The sequence below is a fragment of the Apteryx rowi genome, unplaced genomic scaffold, assembly GCF_003343035.1.
Source record: "Apteryx rowi isolate R43461 unplaced genomic scaffold, aptRow1 scaffold_157, whole genome shotgun sequence".
Classification (NCBI taxonomy): domain Eukaryota; kingdom Metazoa; phylum Chordata; class Aves; order Apterygiformes; family Apterygidae; genus Apteryx; species Apteryx rowi.
In genome coordinates, this window is record NW_020447830.1 from 377,263 (window position 1) to 395,614 (window position 18,352).

Genomic DNA, 18,352 nt, shown 5'->3' on the forward strand with positions numbered 1-18,352 from the left:
CTGGTTAACATCTTTTTGCATTCCCTTTTTTTGTAGGCACAATTTCCTTTGGAATAAAAACATCTACTGCGTGTGCCTAATCATACATGGCAATATAGCCTTGACTGGAACCTCTAATCTTAGTACACATAAAAAAATACAGTTGAAGAGTGAATATTAAAACATCTATAAATACATACAGATCAGTCTCTGAACACATACCATCAGTCAGCAATGAATCTAATTTCAAAATACAAGCAAATTCATTGCGCCCTTCAGATAAACTGTTTGAATAAAAAATGTACAGACCCACTTCATTCTATGGGGCTTTGTATTTTATTGCTTGTTATGCAAATATTGAAACATTTATTATAATTAAAATAGATGCCAAATTTTTTCAAAGTGATGTTAGCATTCTGATACAATTAAATTACATAGTATAGACGGAATTCATCTCTCCTAACTTTGTTATCTAACTTTTAGACGTCCAAATCTCAGCCAGCCACCAAAGGAGCCCTTTATTAGTCAGCTGAGGAAATAAATTCCTCAGGAGGTGATTCATCTCATCTAACTCAGCAACTAATTTTAGCCTGATGTGAATCACCCTCTGGAGATGCTCATTTCCTTCTCCCCATTTGTACAGATGTTTAGCAAAATGTAACTTAATTTAAAGCAGGGTACAACCTGTAATATATATTAAAACACACACAAAACCCTATCATAAGTCACGATGCCTACCAACAGAAGCATGTTTTTCAAGAATTCGACTTGCTAACGCAGTCATCTGCTATACCAGCCGGACTCCATGAAGTACGCAGGGGTCTGAAGCAGCAACCATATAAATCTGTCCAAAACGGCCCCTGATTTAGCAAAGTTCAGATCAGCTTTGAGAATCGGAAGCTGGAACTAGAAACCTCCAAGATATCAAAAGTCAACCAATCAAAGGCAATCAAGCACAGGCAACAGATTTTTGAATTCAGATGCTCAAATCGGGACTTAATCCACAAGTACGCCCTCGTGTTACAGAGGGGTACCACGAAAGATGCACGCAGCACGCCAGCTCCGCTTCGTGCATAAAGATAATTTCTTTGGTATAACCTTAAACGTGTATTATGAACAGCAAAAGGGACAAGAATTTGGGGAAGAAATCATCAAATTACCTAATGAGAACTACGTAACCCGCTGACATGAGCACAATGACCAAATCTAGGCAGCAAGCGATAAATTCACATCCGCAGTCAGCTTCAGTTCTAAAAATAGCTTTTTCCTGATAGTGGAAACATACCCACGGCTGAAGTGAAAACCCAATATACGCACGTACCAACAGCTCAGAGAGAAGGCGAAGCATCAAATGATGCCAAATGTGCAAAAAACGGCTCTCGGAAGCGGCAGGCCTGCGAAAAGTGCGCGATTGAAGCGTGCCGGCAGGCGGGTGCCAGAGGTCAAACCAACGAGCCATTAAAGATACTTTCACTGCCGCGGAAATAAAGTGCTGCCTTGGGCTCCGGAGGCGAAAGGTTAGGAAAGCAGTTTATCTATCTGCCGCGTCGTTCCCGTCCTCGCTGCTGCCGGGGAATGGCCCGGCCTCGGTTTAAGCGCAGAGAGCGCCGGGGCCGCAGGCTGCGTTGCCTCCGAACGCAAAGGAAGGCTCAGGAGAGCCCAGGCGGGGAACGAAGAACACCAAACCTGCCCCCCGTGATGGCCAGCGGAAGGGCGAAGAAGAAACGGGCCAGACCTGGAAGCGCTCGCTGCGATTTGGGAAGCTGCTGAACCGGACTGAGCACGAACCCGGAGGAAAGCGCCTGTCTGCAGGCAACCACGGGCTGGGGGGAGATTTATTTGTCATCCCCTCTTCTCTGTGCTCTGCCCCATTCTCAACTTGCTCTGCTTTAAAAAGTTTATTATTTTACTTTATGTTCCAATAAAACCGAGCTTTAAATTTAAAACCCTTTCTGATGGCGCTCATTATAAAGAAAAGATTTCGGAATTTGCAACCTCAAAGCTGTGGCCGATTCAGGGTCTTATCAAACATAAATATTAGTTCCAATATGTATTAGTTGTAAATATTAGTTCCATATAGTTTGCATACCTATATAGACATGCAAGTAATTTCATTTGAAGGACCACTCTGAGAAAAAAACAAGTAAGACGTGTTATGCTTCCCAAACTAGAGGTGACGTATAATAGTGCCGCTTTGTGTGCAAAACGTCATTGGAATACGCTGGCAGGTTCCTGCCACGGTAAGTTCTGCGTTGTAAAATGCTTCCGCTGATTTCTTAATAGATGGTGTTGAATTTAAATTAAAAACTAAGGAGAAGTCCAAGTTTTAGAACTGATTTTGACGGACAAGAGTCAAAACAGCCAAATTGCTCTCATAACTTTTTCAGTGACTTCAAGTTATTTACAAACCGCTTTCACTGGCTTTCAGTAAGTAAAATTATTCACCGTTTCTGCATTATTTTCAACACGAAATGAAAACATTAAATATTAAAAATATTATAACATAAATATTAAGCAAATATTAATACACCAACAGAAATATTAAAAAATAAAAAATCAGCAATGAAGTCTTCAGATGACTATATAGGGTTTTTTTAAGAAGCAAAGCCTTCTACAAAAAAATTTGGTCAGCTTTATTCCCCAAGTTAGGTGGGTTTGCAGATAACACAGAAATACTGAATAAAGCCATAAGCAAAGCATACACCCCCCTCTGCAAGCCTAGAAGTGGCTTCTTCAGATTATCAAGGCAGAATGTCATCCTGTTTGTGGGAGCTATCTGTTTTCAAAAACAGATCCGTTATGAGTTATTGGATCGTGAAAACTTGATCATGAAAATTCCAGGCTATTTCAAGGAGCTTTAGTGTAAAGACTATTTTATCAGTTGTATTCTTACCAAATTTATCAGCTGAGTGTGGACAATGTCTTCCACCAATATTGCAGTTTCATGCAGTGGCCTGCGAGCATCTCCTAAGGAAAACCTGAAAGAAAGTGGTTTATTACAAGGTTATGAAAATAAGTTAAAAAGCAACAAAGTAGGTGGTCTCATGCAAAAAAAAAAAATCTGAATAATAAGAACAAGTTTAATACACCTGTGCACCAYACGGAAATGGATCACAGTGTGGTGCAAGGAATATAAATCAAAGTAATCTCATTAAAGGGAGAAAAAAAGCTGCAAGGATGTATACTAAAATACATAGTGAGAAAAACTGAAAAGAAAATTAGAGGAAGGCAGAGGAAAACCCAGTTTGTAGGAACATTTTAAAACCAGAGTAGGGAAAGCTGTAGCACCTGCACAATCAGGAGTAATTCTGTATCTGAAGATCCGTTCAAATGTAAAATTACCAAATAATTATGTTAAAAGTAAAATGCTAGCAGGCGTTTTTATCCCAAATCTAAATGCTAGTGATAAGATACAGAAGGAACTGCTATGAATTAAAGGAAAACAATTTTACACATATTATGTAAGAGATGCTCCTAAAGGCTAGCTACATTGTAAGATTAAACTGACAGACGGGCATAAAAGGATGACAGTGTTCATGAACAAAAGGCAACGCAATTGCAATAGGAATCACGAAAGGAGAAACTGTGATGATAAGCTTTAATAGCTAATTAAAAAACCGAAAGAAAGAAAATAGAGATTGCTTATGATTAAAAAAATAGATGGTGTTTCCTCACTATACAGGCGTAACACAATCACTCCAAACCCGAAGTTACCACGCCTCGGACTCCCTCCTGTTTAACACAAAGAAATATTTAGTAGGGCACAACCAGACCTATCTCAGTCCACTTGGAGCTTCAGAATTCAAATACACGTGTAAATAAAAAGCTGCTAGGGAGAGGGGAAGGAGGGCAGGCAATGTAGTTCGCAGGTACAGCCACATCTTGGAGAATACTAGTTACTACATGTAATTATTTAGACATAGTCCTTCCCAGAAAGAGCAGCTGTGGGACCACTCTATGAAATGATTGCAGCTCTACGTCCATCAGCACTGCTGCTTTATTGACGGCACAGCATTTGGGGAAATTGTAGCATCACATTGACTCTCAGCAGGTATCAACGAAGACTTTTTTCATTGATATTCCAGGGGAAAGTGCTCTAAAGGCAGATCGGGTTCCACCTCGGTGGTCAAAACCAGCTGCTCCGACACAGGGAGGACCCACTTTGGGGTCTGTCAGCCACCAACACAACCTTGAGGCTGTCTGAAAAGCCTCATCCTTGCCTGCTGCGAAAAGACAGCCTGCCACTTGATGAAATAAGAAATACAGACTCAGCCTTAAATAAATGAAGTTTAGACAAAAAACAAGTACATTAATCTGTTAAGGTAATACTTGAAAGTCACGTTCATAAGAGAATTAAGCCTCAGGGAAAGCCTAACCTAACATAAAACTGAACTGTGTGTGTGTGGAAAGGAGGAATTAACCCACAAGCAGTTAGTCCTCTGCATTTTGGTGGAAGTGATTGCCACTAGCAATGACGTTTTCATAGGTAGGTCCAACAAGGAACAGGTTATCAATGTTTAGTGAACAGAAAGACCTGCACTCGTGGTTCAGGTCCTGATGCAGAATTTTAGCATGAGCTACAAGATCATTGCATTGAACAGTCTGGACAGAAAACGGACTGGGTGGGGATTCTTCCATGACATTAGATTGATCCTTTCACCACAGACAGGACTATGTCACAGATAAAAGACCTATCACTCTTAGGTCAAGATGATGCTTGCTATTTCAAGCCATAAGTTTATATCCAAAAATTAACGACCAGCTTGAAACATCGTGAGGATATACACTGACACACTCCCACAGCGTATTAGCTACAATGTGAGCACAAGCATTCAGATGGCAAATCAGGTCCTACACACCCTGCAACCCGTTTTGGTGAAGGCTCCACTCTACCTCCCAGTCCTACCTATTCTAGTCAACTAAACAGCATCATCATCTCTTCTCCAGCCCTAGAGTCAACCGGAAGTCTCTCCATGTCCACGTTATTAAATTCTCCTATCCCTGAAAACATAATAGCCACTGCTTATTGGGAAACATCCTTGGCTCCTCCTAATTCCTGAATCATTTCTGGGACTTTTTGGTGAAGCGGCAGTTGGCCAAGAACAAAGCCAGGCTATGTACCATTATAACAGCTTAACTGTCTACATGATCAAGGTGCAGTGCCAGGCACTGCCACTGTTTAATTTATTAGCATACATGAAGCTACCGAGAGTATAGAATCATTCCAAAAAACTGTACAAAATAAAGCAAGACTTTCTAGCATTTATCTTTTCAAAGATGATACAACTTGCTCACTACACCTCTCCTAACTGTCAGTCCTTCAGCTGGAGTGGGATACCTCTTTTGATCTGASATGGGCAGTGGCCATTACCAGCCTATGAACAAAGACCATAGGCACTGCAGAAAATCTGAATGCTACACATTTGGTCTGTAGCACCTCTGGCTCAGCAAAGCCTAAGCTTTTCCCATGCAATGCCCCAAAAGCCATACGAAAATATGTATCCTAAATTCTGATTGTGAGCTTCAGTTCCACACTCAGACACCTACAACATGGGTGTCTACATGCGAGACTGGTTTCTAAGTTTCTATTTCAGACAGTGACAGAGACCTAGAGTACAGAGGTAGAGTACAGAGGCACTTATAGTCTGAAATGTCCAAGACATCCAAGTGGGACTGACAGATATATTGCCTGTTGGTAGCCAGCACTCTTCCACAGTTGAAGGTCCAGTGAAGGACCTTTAGTGCCCAAAATTACTGTAAATGCCTATATTCGGGCAACTAAACTTCACCCCTAATCATTCTAGGTCAGTGAGTCTAGAGAGATGTTCAGCTGTCCCTGAGCAGACATCTACATCTGGATGGTTGAACTGCAATCTAGAATAATCAAGAACACAGGAGAAAAGGGGGAAGGAAGGAACAGGTCTCTTATTTTATGCAGTTTCCCCTTCATCACATAAGACACAAAAAGATGCTATCTGCATTAGTTGACTACTATCTGTTCTGTACTTCCAAACCCCTACTTTTCCAAATTTGGTCCAGCATAGCAGAAACTGGCTATTCAGGGATTCTAGCTATGGTTCTTGGTTGGATATATATCTCAATGACTCTCACACTTTTCTCGGAAAAGTTTCTCTGCATTACTTCATGCTACACACAACCTGGAAACAATTTGTTAATACATCAACTGTATTACGTATTAAGCAAGGAAGCTATAAAATAAGTAACACTGTTTTTGACTATTTACACACTTACCAATTTGTAAAATAATGCAATGTTTTATCTATAGAAAACTTACTCTTGTACTGTGGAATCTTAGTAAAGAGGTGCAGAGTTGGGGGAGTTACTTCGCTAATCCTGAAATGATATTCAGCATTCTTTACATGGCCTTTGAAATTTTAATGATAAAAAAATTTAGCTTGATACCTGTAAAAGCACAACAAAAACTATTCACACGTGAGTGTACCCCACTGCTCTACACTAGTCATACCATGGGGAAATTACATTCTTCATATTTGTTCCCTACCATTTGTCTGTTTTGTCTAGACTATCCGTAATTTAAAAGTGATGCTCACGTTCTACGATGCATGCTCATGTTCTACGACATCTTTAATGTCAGGACAATTCAAAGAGTTTTCTTTTATATTATGTATGTGCGCACATATACTTGAATCATAACGTCAGATCCTTCCTAGGACTTGCAGAGCCAACCAATCATATCCTATTGCATATTTTATAAACAAAAACTGTATAGTATATAGGAAATATATATATATATAAATAGAATTACTTTCCTATTGCTCTGGAACGAGAAATAACGTTAAAAAACCCCCCACAGATTCAAAACAATTGCTTATATAGTATAAAATTTAAGTTTCTTTTTTTATTTAAGTAGAGCACATATGTAAATTAACTGAAAATTTACAAATAATTTATCTTTTCTCTAACCACACAATGTATATAAAAACAAACAGAATTCAGCCTTCACAACCATGTTATGTTGTTCACTTATACTTACTGACACTTTAATATTTAAAAATCCTGTTCGTTTATTGATAAGATTTAACAGCAAAACAAAACAAACATGCAAGAGAGTAGCAAATGCTGGGATGTTAACATTATGATCTAGAACATAAATCACTTTTGTTCAGTTTTATCAGCAAACATTTCACATACACAAATGAAAGGGGTTGTTTTTTTCTTTTTGAAAACAAAGTGCAAGGACATAACTCTTTCTTTGAAGCACAGYGCTGACACTTCATTGGGATGCCTTCCTTTTCCGCATTTACAAATCCCTCTCCCGTGCAACTGCCAGCTCTATACACAGCACAGGGAGTGGAAGAGATGCGATTAAGACCCAGTGTATTCCTACAAGGGCAGGCAGTTATCAGACCTTTTTGCTCCTTTCTGATGCAAAAGGATACATTAAATTTGATGCTAAAATCCTCTATTAGAACATGAACAAGAGCGATGTAAAAATGGAATGCACTACTTGATTTCCAGGTGCACCTACTCGCTTCCTCCCTCTCTCGCACTCTTCCTCTTTCTACCTTCAAAAGCTATTTGTATCTCAGCTGCTCTTCACTGGTTTCTCATGTAACTTCTGCCAACTTCTTTCCCGCACACAGAAAACTAGATACTGGCATGGTGGTTTCAGGAAAAACTGAAAACACCACAGCCGCTTCCTTTTTCTTTGCAATGGGCCCTGGATTTTTTAGACTCTAAAAGAAACGTAAAGCCTCGATAATGGCTAGTGATATTTGTTTAGTGTTTGTTACATTTCCTGCCACTAGCTCTAGATTTTAATTGGTTTATATGATAATATTCTTTACGATATCAAACAGGAACTTCTTTGCCCCTTTGTACTACCGGAAATAATGCTATATTGAGGTAAAATCCCCAAAAGCACAAAGAGTAAAATAGTAAACTCTGATTCCTTTCTTCACTTTTGCCATTGTCCTTCTCCACTGCAGAGCAAACACTAAGGGCCGGGGACTCCGATTTTTGCCAAGTTACAGAATACGAGCTAGGTTAAGAACCAAAAGAAAACCCTAAAAACCAAAAAAACAAAATTTGGTGCCCTTGCTTCTGCAAACTGAAACTGAACTTGATGTTTTAATATGACTTACGAATTTCATTTCGTGTATGCTTTGCTTTTAATGGTTCATTAGAGAGTCCTTAAAAGCACCTTTGACTTGCTAGAAGTATAAATGTCTTCCTACGAAACATATTAAAATTCTGCTGAAATCAGGAAAACACTGTCGCTCCATAGCTAAATATTGAGGAAGAAATACATCAAAATACAACATTAGCRGTGCATCAAAACAGTAATATGATACGGAAGACTGCCCCGATAATAGAAGAGACTTGTCAAACACATCTCTGTGCATCTAACCATTATACAGGTCATGCAATAACAAAGCTTTCCTAGATGATCATATTTCAAAGGTTTGTCTGTTTTAAGGAAGTTTTTACAAGGGGGTGATCAACTTACACAGATTTTCACAGGCGGATTAGAAGAGCAGCGGGGAGAAAGAAGACTGCTGCAGCTCTTTGCGTGTTTACTTTCAGCTTCTATTTCTAATTTATTTAAATTCCTGCAATGATGTTTCCAGGTGCATCAAGAGGGGTAAGCCCCCAAAACGCATACATACATGCAAACACACACACACAAACACACTGACACACATCTATACTTAGCACGTGCTAAGATACTAGAGCTACTCATGGTGCGGAGACCTACATCGTAAGAACCTCGAAAGAGAAAATCTTGGGCAGCTACAAAAATAGATAAAGCATTTTCTCTGTTAGGTTTCTTGGGGTTTTGAAAGCCTGCAAAAGGTATTGGGCCAGGCATGGCAGCGACTTTACTTGAAAAGCCCTGATGCAGAGCTCTCCAGGTGGCCAGACCACCAGGAGAGCAGACTGTGGAGACAGAAAGCTGCTGCAATCTCCCATCCTCCACAAGCTTGAAAAACTATCCTGGCCAGAAAGGAAGTATAACCAGGGTGGCTGGAAGTGCACTAAGCTCGAATAAATAGTTTCCCTTACTGGGGCTTCTACTGAGTTCATACCATAACAAAGCTGTCCCAACTCATGGAATTTACCACCTTGAATAAATTTGACGAATCTAGCCTAGAAAAAGGTATAAAAGCAGTGAGGTAGACTGGTGGGAAATGTGCCTTTTTTTTTTTCCTAGAAATCCCTAACAATTTTCCTTTTCTGTTTCTACATGAGAGGATATGCAGCAGCAGAGATGGTCCCTCCACACCTGAAGTTTTTTATGTATCTGGAGACCCTGCATGGGGCAAGCAGATACTTTTTCTTCCTGCAGTACAGTGGTATTTATTTGCTGCTGTCTGCTGGCTTGAATCATCACTATTTATCTCCAAAAATCCCCTATGTTGCTTTCCATTGAAACATTTATATTACTCTTAATATTTAGTTTTCATCTGCTGCAAGAGTGGTCTGCGTCCATCAATCCAGCACAATGACTTTTTTTCTCCTAAAGGGAAAAAATGAGAAAAGAAGAGGCAACGGAAAAAAAAAGTCCTGAGAAAACCAAAGAAGTACTTAGCCATAACACGGATTCTGTAATGAGCAGATATTAAAAGACCAGCTAATGAAATATGAGGGATAAGATGCGGTCAGGAGAAGGAACAAACTCCAGCACTAGAAAACTAATGCAAYTGATTTTTCAAGTGCTGAAACAACAGACAAAATATATATTTTTTTTTCCACAGACACAGGCAGATCCATTCTTTAGATGAAGAAAAAGAGAAGATGCAGAGAAATATTAAACTTTAGAATAATTTCATCATGGGGTGTGGGGAGGCAAACAGATTCTGCTTTCCCAGTTCATGTTAAAGAGGACAGCTTCAGAGATGCACCCAATGTGCCTACCATGGCATTTTCTGGGAATGATCACTATTCCTTGGAAAGACCTCATAAACAGCTTTTCCCTGGGCTCATTCCCAAATTCTACCTACCTAGCTTTACATGCCTAAAAGCAGGATCTAGTTTCAGGGGCCTAGATCACCTCAATAACGGGTGGAGGTCACAGGACAACTCCTTCCACGCAAGATCTCCAAATGGGCTTCCTCTGTCCTTCAGCCCAACAGGCATTGTGCCCAAAATATCCCCATATCTCCTGCAATGATGGACAGAGAACGAAGATGCCTACAGATGAAGCAGGATGTTAGGTTATGTGATTAAAGGCTCATCTCTACGAACATGAAGGAGTGCAGAGGCACAACAACAGGCACGGGAACCCCAAAGATCTGATCAGAGAAACGAGCCCCTGACCTGGCCCTCCCAGGGCTGTCCCAGGAGAGCAGCAGGCCTGGGGCTGGGGGGGACACCCATAAGATGAGTTAGGAGGCAAGGTTCTCCGGAGCACCTTGCAGATTGAGGAGGGTATGGGACGCATTATGGGATGCAGGAAAGAGCATCTTGGGATTGTACAAGACTGACTATGAGACGTTATGGGGAAAGACCATAGGTGGGGAAAGGGAAGGATCAAGGTAGTTTGCAGAGGAGCAAGCATAAGAAAATAGTGGGGTAAGGGGACAAAAGGGGTTGGCTGTGTGTAAACAGGTTGCTGGTTAGAATGCCTGTCTGGCCATGCTCTGCGTGTAATCACCGCAGTGTGTCCTGTTTTCTTATTAAACTCTATTTCCAAACATTTTCCAGAGGGCACTCTCTATTCTGTGTGCATGTGTGGGTATGGAGGTCTGAGTGTCAGCACGTGGAGTTAGACCATGGGTCAGAGAGGCACTTGTTTCTGTGGTGCACACATACTGGGTGGGTACATCCGTCAGTGTGTGACTACTAGCAAATATCAAGCTGGACCAGACAGCAAGTAGGACGAGACTTTGAAGCCAGGTATCGAAGCGGTCATAGGTCTGGGCTGGATATTGGAGAGAACAGAGGGTCTGTGCGTTGGCTACCGGAGGGACTAGGAGGTCCAAGCCAGCTCCTGGAGASACCATGGGGTCCAGGGATTGACTGTGAGACCCATCTGCATGTGTCAGAGGCATCTGGGGATGAGAGGGTCCAAGGGCCAGCTACATACACTATATATATATATATGTCTATTTTACTCTATACATGCATCCGTGTGCGTGCCTATTGGGAATACATGCTCACCCTCACTACGGCTGGCCCTCAGGATGTGCAGCTGCAGCAGCAKCATCTCTCTCGTGCTACCGGACTTGGCAGTTCCTAATATAGGCCACACGTGATGAAGCAGCAGATTCAGAATAGGTGTCTCTAGGCCGGGAGTATTTGCATGTGGAGAAATACACACAGAAATATATTGAGGAGAGAACATCATCAGTTGAACAAAATTAAAAAAAAATCAAAGGAGCTTGGAAGGTGATTCAACTCATGTTGATGCATAATGGGAAGCTAGACACTTAACTCGCATGTAGACAACTACTCTGTGGACATCTAAATTCAGGTGTCCAAATCAGCAAGCTGATTCCTACCCTGCATTTATTAACCAACCAGAGAACCGACCGAGCAGAACATGATGAAGCTATAACTGCTCACTACATATAGAACTGGTTAATTCACTGTTGCAAATCTAAAAACAGGCAAGGATCCCAAAAAAATCACAGAGGAAAAAACAACTACTAGATATATTTGGACTGGATACTATCTGGACTCACTTCTCCTCAATATTGCAATAATACACTGTAAATCTCATTTCTGACAGCTGTTTGGCAGGAATGCATCTGGAATGCACAACGTATTAATTCACAGAATTTAGATGTTTTTATACTATAAGCAAGTGTTCTCCTAAATATATCACTCATTAGAGAGCTGACTGTCAGCTTGTGACAAAGAAATTGAGTTTTTTGGTATTGAGCACAAGAACACCCAGAAAACTTCCAGCAGTTCTAATGCCAGAAGGACAGACTGCAAATTACTACAAATAAATAACAACAAACTTCAGAAAATCAGCAATAAAGTATTTTGAAGTAATACACTTTGGTGCCATATGAGGCTGACTCTAAAGACAAACATAAAAAAAGTTTAGACTTGGTCCCTAAGATGGCAGGGAGATGGGAAAGTCTAGGTTTCCTTCTGATGAGTGGTGGGAGCAATGTACAGTCTACAGAGAGTGAAGGAGGAAAGACAAAGAACAAAAACAGGGAGGAAGAAAGTGCCAAAGCAAGAATGATTGGCTCAGAGGAAAGAGGTCTAAACGATGAAGCGGGAAGAGTAAAAGATATTCAATTGTAGCGTCAAAATTAATTCTATTTTATGCTAAGATATACTCTATAATAGATATGAAGTGACAGATTTTTGTTGCTACAAACATTATTTCTTTGCTATAAACATTATTCCTTCATGATACTGTCAGTGAACTTTGTTAAGGGACATTCAATTAAAAATTAAACACGCTTGTTTGCTCAGTGACTCCAGTTAAGGAAAAAGGGAACAATTTAAAGCCCTGAATAACCAATGTGCACGTTCTACCAGCACTACTTAAAAAAGCAACAGAATAACTGCTCAAGCAATTCACTCTCTATTTGTATGTCTGTCTACTCATCGGGTAACTTCAGTCAAAGCCCATTTAAAAATAAAAGGTAACCTTAATTCTAATCCGAGTTTGCAGTTATGTATTCATATGCTTGGATTAATGACAAAGAGTTTACACAGGTTTCATACGCACTTAGGTTTACATAGGTTTCACTGAACATAGTTCTTATAAGGATTTGGTGCAAGTATATGAGATATAATGTCAAACTGCAAGTGGTACCTGTGTTAGGTTTTCTTGAAGGTTTAGAAAAATTATGTATAAGTTATAATGAAAACAAATGTTCAAAAGTAACAATTACTTTAATAGATAAATTACAACTTTTTTTTTTGTTTTGTCAAGACCTTCAGTGGCTCCTAAACTTGGAAGAAAATACTAGTATTTGGTAAGCAGCACTTCTTGGGAGATAAAGTCTCTCTTGCTTTCTGAAACATCAGTGCTCACCCAACAGAACTATTAAAAAKCTCATGTTATATTTTCTAAATAATCTGCCTGCACTTTTCACGGTCATGGCTCCACTGCTCCTTAATGCCAACTGCTGTGGCAGTGTTACAGCCCCACTGAGATAACCAGCAGATCACCCATACTGGGCACGACCTGASGCTAACGGCACTGGAAGGACGGAGACGTGGCTGGGAGAATTACAACAGCCCCTCATTTGGTCTACCRGAAACAGGGGATCAAACAAGAGAGAAGTTTCTCCACGATTTTTGACAGGTAGGGAGAGCTTCCCACCATCCTACCTGAATCTGCTTTCAGTGCTGAGGGAGACTGTCCTAAAGTGAAGTGGAAACCAGAAATTCTGATCTGRGCTGCACTTCATTTTTTTCAGTCCATATGCTTTATAATCAAGCAAGGTCTATGCTAAAATTGGCAAATAAAACTTCTTCCTAACACAGGGGTGGTGTAAACTTATAAAGAGGTTGTATTAAACCCATTTCAAAAAGCATGAATGAATTCAAGGGCCAAATTGACAGAAAGTCAAAGCATACAGATCCTTGACATCCTCACAGAAAGAGCAGCTGAAAAAGTAGACTACAGATATTTGGGAAGTCCCATCTATTCAGGGTAGTCCTCTTCTTTACCCTAACTTAAGAGTTGCAAGGACAAACAATAAGGTCTCCTATTCTAAGTTGCACTGAGAAAAACCTGCTCCAAGTTACTCTACTCTAGGATGCAACTACACTATCATAAAACTCAACAAGAGTAGAGTAGAAGAGTCTCCATTCTTTAACATGAAGACCCAAATGCCACCTTTAAATCATGCTGCCTTTCAACATTAGCATATCTAATCTATACGCTGGGTTTTATGCCCACAATTGCTGGACTACACAACAGGGCCCAGAATTCCCAATGTCAAGCAGCCCGCTACAGAGGACATTGGAAACCATGAGGTATATGTTCCTCTACGCAAATTACATATAAGCTGTAGGACACAGGAACAATCACCAGTGCCCAAATTTAGGTGCTCCTCACCATCTATGACTAACTTCATGGATTTGTAACACTCTGCAGTAGGCGACAGTACATTATTAAGTTCCCTAAGATATATTTCAGGACAATACATATAAAAGCCTACACTTCCTATAAAGCTGATGGAGAGATACAGCTGCCCACAGGGATGCCTAGATTTCAAGCACTAAATTCAATGTCTGAAGTTCTGTATTGTTTCTTTATCGCCTCTTTATAACCTTTCTCTGTCACTGACTGAAAACGGTCCCAATTGCTAACACTGCAAGCATGCAAATAGGCATGACTGACACAAGACGAGAATTTGCTAGAACATATATATTTTCAGATGCTGCACAGCCTAGACACTGTTTTCCAAGTATATGTATCTGGCTACATGTTACCCAGCTATCTGGATAGCAGTATTACATTATTTTGCATACAGAGTTGAGTAATTGGTATTGACTTCAATATTTCTTCTAGTATTACTTCCTCTACTACCTCTTTCATGACCTTTTTTCCCCTGGGTAGTCTTCCTATATCACTATAATGCATGAGAGTGTTACTGATACCTTCTCTAACTCCTCAAGGGAGACCATGCATTTTGCTTTCTTAGGCCTACTTGGGTTAGACAGTAGACTACAAGTTTAATCGGATTTTCTTGTCTAATAACTGAGGAATGTATCTCACTAGCCTGATGGTGTGAACAACAGTAACTCCTCACTCTCCTCCTTCGATATGGTCAAGAGTGGAAATAGGAAGTTATTAAAATTAATTATAGTCTACTTATTTATTACATGGAAGCATCCTATTCACTTATTTAAATACTTTAATATCAACTAACTCTAAGAACCTGACCACTGAATAACTGAATTTTCCTAAAAGGAGTCATAGTTGCTTAAGGAAAACATCATCTTCAAAATGTGCATATGGCAGTGAGAACAGCAAGCACAGAAAGAAATGGAAATGCCAGCTATGAAAGGTTTTTTTTCAGTATAAAATTATGTCCAGCTCATATCTGCAGATATTGGAAAAGCATAAACATCAAGAAGAGAAACATTACATGATATCATTTAATTATTCAAAAGGACATAGTGTCAAGGGACAAACTTTAGAAAAGGAATATTTGGAGCAAATCAGAAGACAAATATCTGGACAATACAAGCTAAAACCCTCTGTAATTGTCTTGGAAGGAACTTCACTGCTGGAAACACTGAAAACTAAGCTCAGTGAAGAACTGGGTTTGTTTCATGTGTGTGATGTTAAGAAAGTAGATAAAAAGAAATCTTGATTATGTGACTTAAGATATTTAGATATTATCGCATTCTAAGATGGCATGTCATCTGCAGCTAACAGATGGTTGGTGTGATTCCTTAAATAACCCTGAGAGGAGCATGCTGAATCTGAAATAAGCTTCATCCATGCTCGTAGTTGTTAAAATTCTAGAAACAGGAAGAGAGTTCATAATTATTTTGAGTTCATTGAAAAAATATTAATAATGCTCACTTAACAGTCTTTACTACTGATACCTCCTCAATTAGTATGTTGGAAAGCAACATAGTTCACTGCCCCATTGAGGTAGGATCTAAACAAGGCATTTCTCCAGCCTGTCGAGGTCCCTCTGAATGGCAGCACAGCCCTCTGGTCTATCAACCACCCCTCCCAGTTTTGAGTCATCTGCAAACTTGCTGAGGGTGCTCTCTGTCCCTTCATCCATGTCATTAATGAAGATGCTTCACAGTATTGGCCTCAGTATTGACCCCTGGAGTACGGCACTAACGACTGGCCTCCAGCTGAACTTCATGCCACTAATCACAACTCTTTGAGCCTGGCATTTCAGGCAGTTTTCAATCCACCTCACTGTCCATGATCATCAGCTTAAATATGAGGATGGTATGGGAGACAGCATCGAAAGCCTTGCTAAAGTCAAGAGAAACAACATCCACTGCTCTCCTCATCCCACTAAACCAGCTGTTTCATTGTAGAAGGCTATGAGATGGATCAAGTATGACTTCCCCTTCATAGATGCATGCTGACAACTCCCAGGCGCCTTCTTATTCTTAATAGGTTTAGAAATGGTTTACAGGATTAGTTGCTCCATCCTGTTCCCAGAGATTGAGGTGAGCCTGACCAGCCTGTAGCTCCCCAGGCCTTCCTTGTTGCCCTTCTTGAAGACAGAAGCGACATTTGCTCTCTTCCAGTCCTCAGGAACCTTCCTCAACTCACATAACCTTTCTTCATGAGCAATAATATACATACAATACAAACAGAATTGTGTATATTATATTATTGGATCCACGGAGAAGAATAAATATGCAAATTAAACTCRGATTTCAAGAGAAAGTGCCATAAATTTAAGTTTACTTGTACTTAAACATTTATGGCTACAATTACTAGGTCTAACAATTCTCAGCACCAGCTACTGGAACACACATTATAAAGCATCTAACTGCTCAACTTATCTGTAAGACCATAATGAAGTTTTAGCTTCAAGAAGGAGTTATGTGCATTTCCATTGAATTAAGACATCAAAATGAAATCACGTATACAAAAAAAACCCTTAGAAAACATATTTGAATAAACTCCCTGCACTTTTAAAAAAATATTTTAGTATTTACCCCATGAACGATGAACTTTATGAATTATCAACACACAAAAGGCACTCARTTGCTATGCTGGATGCATATACAGGTCTACTTTCAACAAACCAGGTAAAGGTATATCTCCGTCAGGGTGAATGTGCGAAAATCCCATCAAAACCATTAAAAAAAAAAAAGTTTTGCTGAAAGCTCTGCAGAATAACCCTTATACATATGGTTTCGCTGAGCTCACTTGGATTACTCTTTGTAAACTGTTGTAAGGACAATACTCACAAACTGAGAATGACTGTGATTTTGTAAAATAAGTAAATGCTACAATTTGGGCAGACAGGCTACATAGGTGCTTTTAGAAGTCCTGCTTATTAAGGAAAACAATAGACTTCACCCTGGTTGGTTTGGGGTTTTTTCCCCTCCTTRTACTATTGTAAATACTTTATAAGTGCTGAAAATCAGCGGATTTACCCCAACACAAAGCTGTGGCAAGGACCCTTTTCAGTACCATTGTGTATTAATCAGAATGCACCAAACTGTAACAGTTAAGTGTTTTAAACATAAATTAATTCTACAAATCTTTATGACTGCCAAAGGAAAAAGATATAATTTATTCCAGTTGTATAACATAATATGTTCCATTCGCTCATTCACAAAGGGTTTCATTTTTTTCAGGAAATAAATGAGACAACTGTCTTTCTAGACTAGGCAGACTGGACTATGATCAGTCATTTCTGCTCTAGGAAGAAAGCTCATCTCAACAATATATCCAAACACAAATGGAATTAACCAAGCCAAAAGAGATGAATTTTCAGCCTGCTCTCATGAGGATAGGGTGAAAAAATGATGAGGAGAGCAGGAAGTCAAAACATAATTTCACTGTATATATACATTGTAAGTGTTAACCAAATGTGGAAATCCCTCGTTATTTTAAATCTAGAYTAAAACCACGAGACAATTTAAACTAATCCACAAGATACAAAATACAAACTAGGATGAATGCCTTATGCTAATTTTTAGAGGAAAAGTATTAGTCCTTTTGTATTCTCCAAAATGTTAAGACCATTTTGGCTTGCCCTTTGTTTTAAAAATTAATTTTGCAATTCTATGAATGAGATCTCATGGGTGTTAAATGATAATAATTATATCCAATTGTCAAACAGCACGCTTCCTTATCAGATGTTAACACATTTTACAACATCTCCCTTCTTAATTTACTACCTTTCCTGAAACCAGTGCACGGAGAAGGGAAGCGCTGTGTCCAAAGTTAGTCTGCGAGCGGAAAAGCAGTAAAATGCCCTTTTGTCTCCCACTGCTGGGTGACTAGTGCTCTACTGACAAATCAGCACTTGCAAATTAGATGTATTTTAAGCTTCTGATTTTAATAGTAAAACAAAATGCTTTGAAAAGTCCACCGAAGCATATAGAGAGCCTGTGCTGTCATTTATTCCTCTCTGCAGTACTAGCTTCAGATCGACATTAGAGTACTCATTTTAGTAATGGGGAGAAACACGGAGGGGTCGAGTAACACGCTCCGTCTCACAAATACGGAACGATTTGGGACTAACAGTGCATCACTAATCTGAAAATTTCTCACAGATGCAGTAAGACCGAATATGTGTAATCTTTCTAGATTTTTTTTTTTAGATAGGACATATATTAACAAAAATCCACTGATCAGCTATAAAATACATAACTTGGCCTTTTGGATCATCTGTGGTCCATAGATCACAGTTTGGAAACCTGCGCTTTAAATTATCGATGACAAGTTAGGAGCACAACAGTTCCC

At 39.6% G+C, this 18,352-nt stretch overlaps 1 protein-coding gene across 2 annotated transcripts in view; it reads right to left on the minus strand.

Moving 5' to 3' along the window:
- SUPT3H (SPT3 homolog, SAGA and STAGA complex component) overlaps positions 1 to 18,352 on the minus strand; it is a 284,473-nt gene that overhangs the window by 135,326 nt on the left and 130,795 nt on the right. For both annotated transcript variants that reach the window (XM_026059416.1, XM_026059415.1), the window contains exon 3: positions 2,873 to 2,957. In XM_026059416.1, coding sequence (XP_025915201.1) covers positions 2,873 to 2,957 — 85 coding nt within the window. The remainder of the gene's footprint in view (positions 1 to 2,872; positions 2,958 to 18,352) is intronic.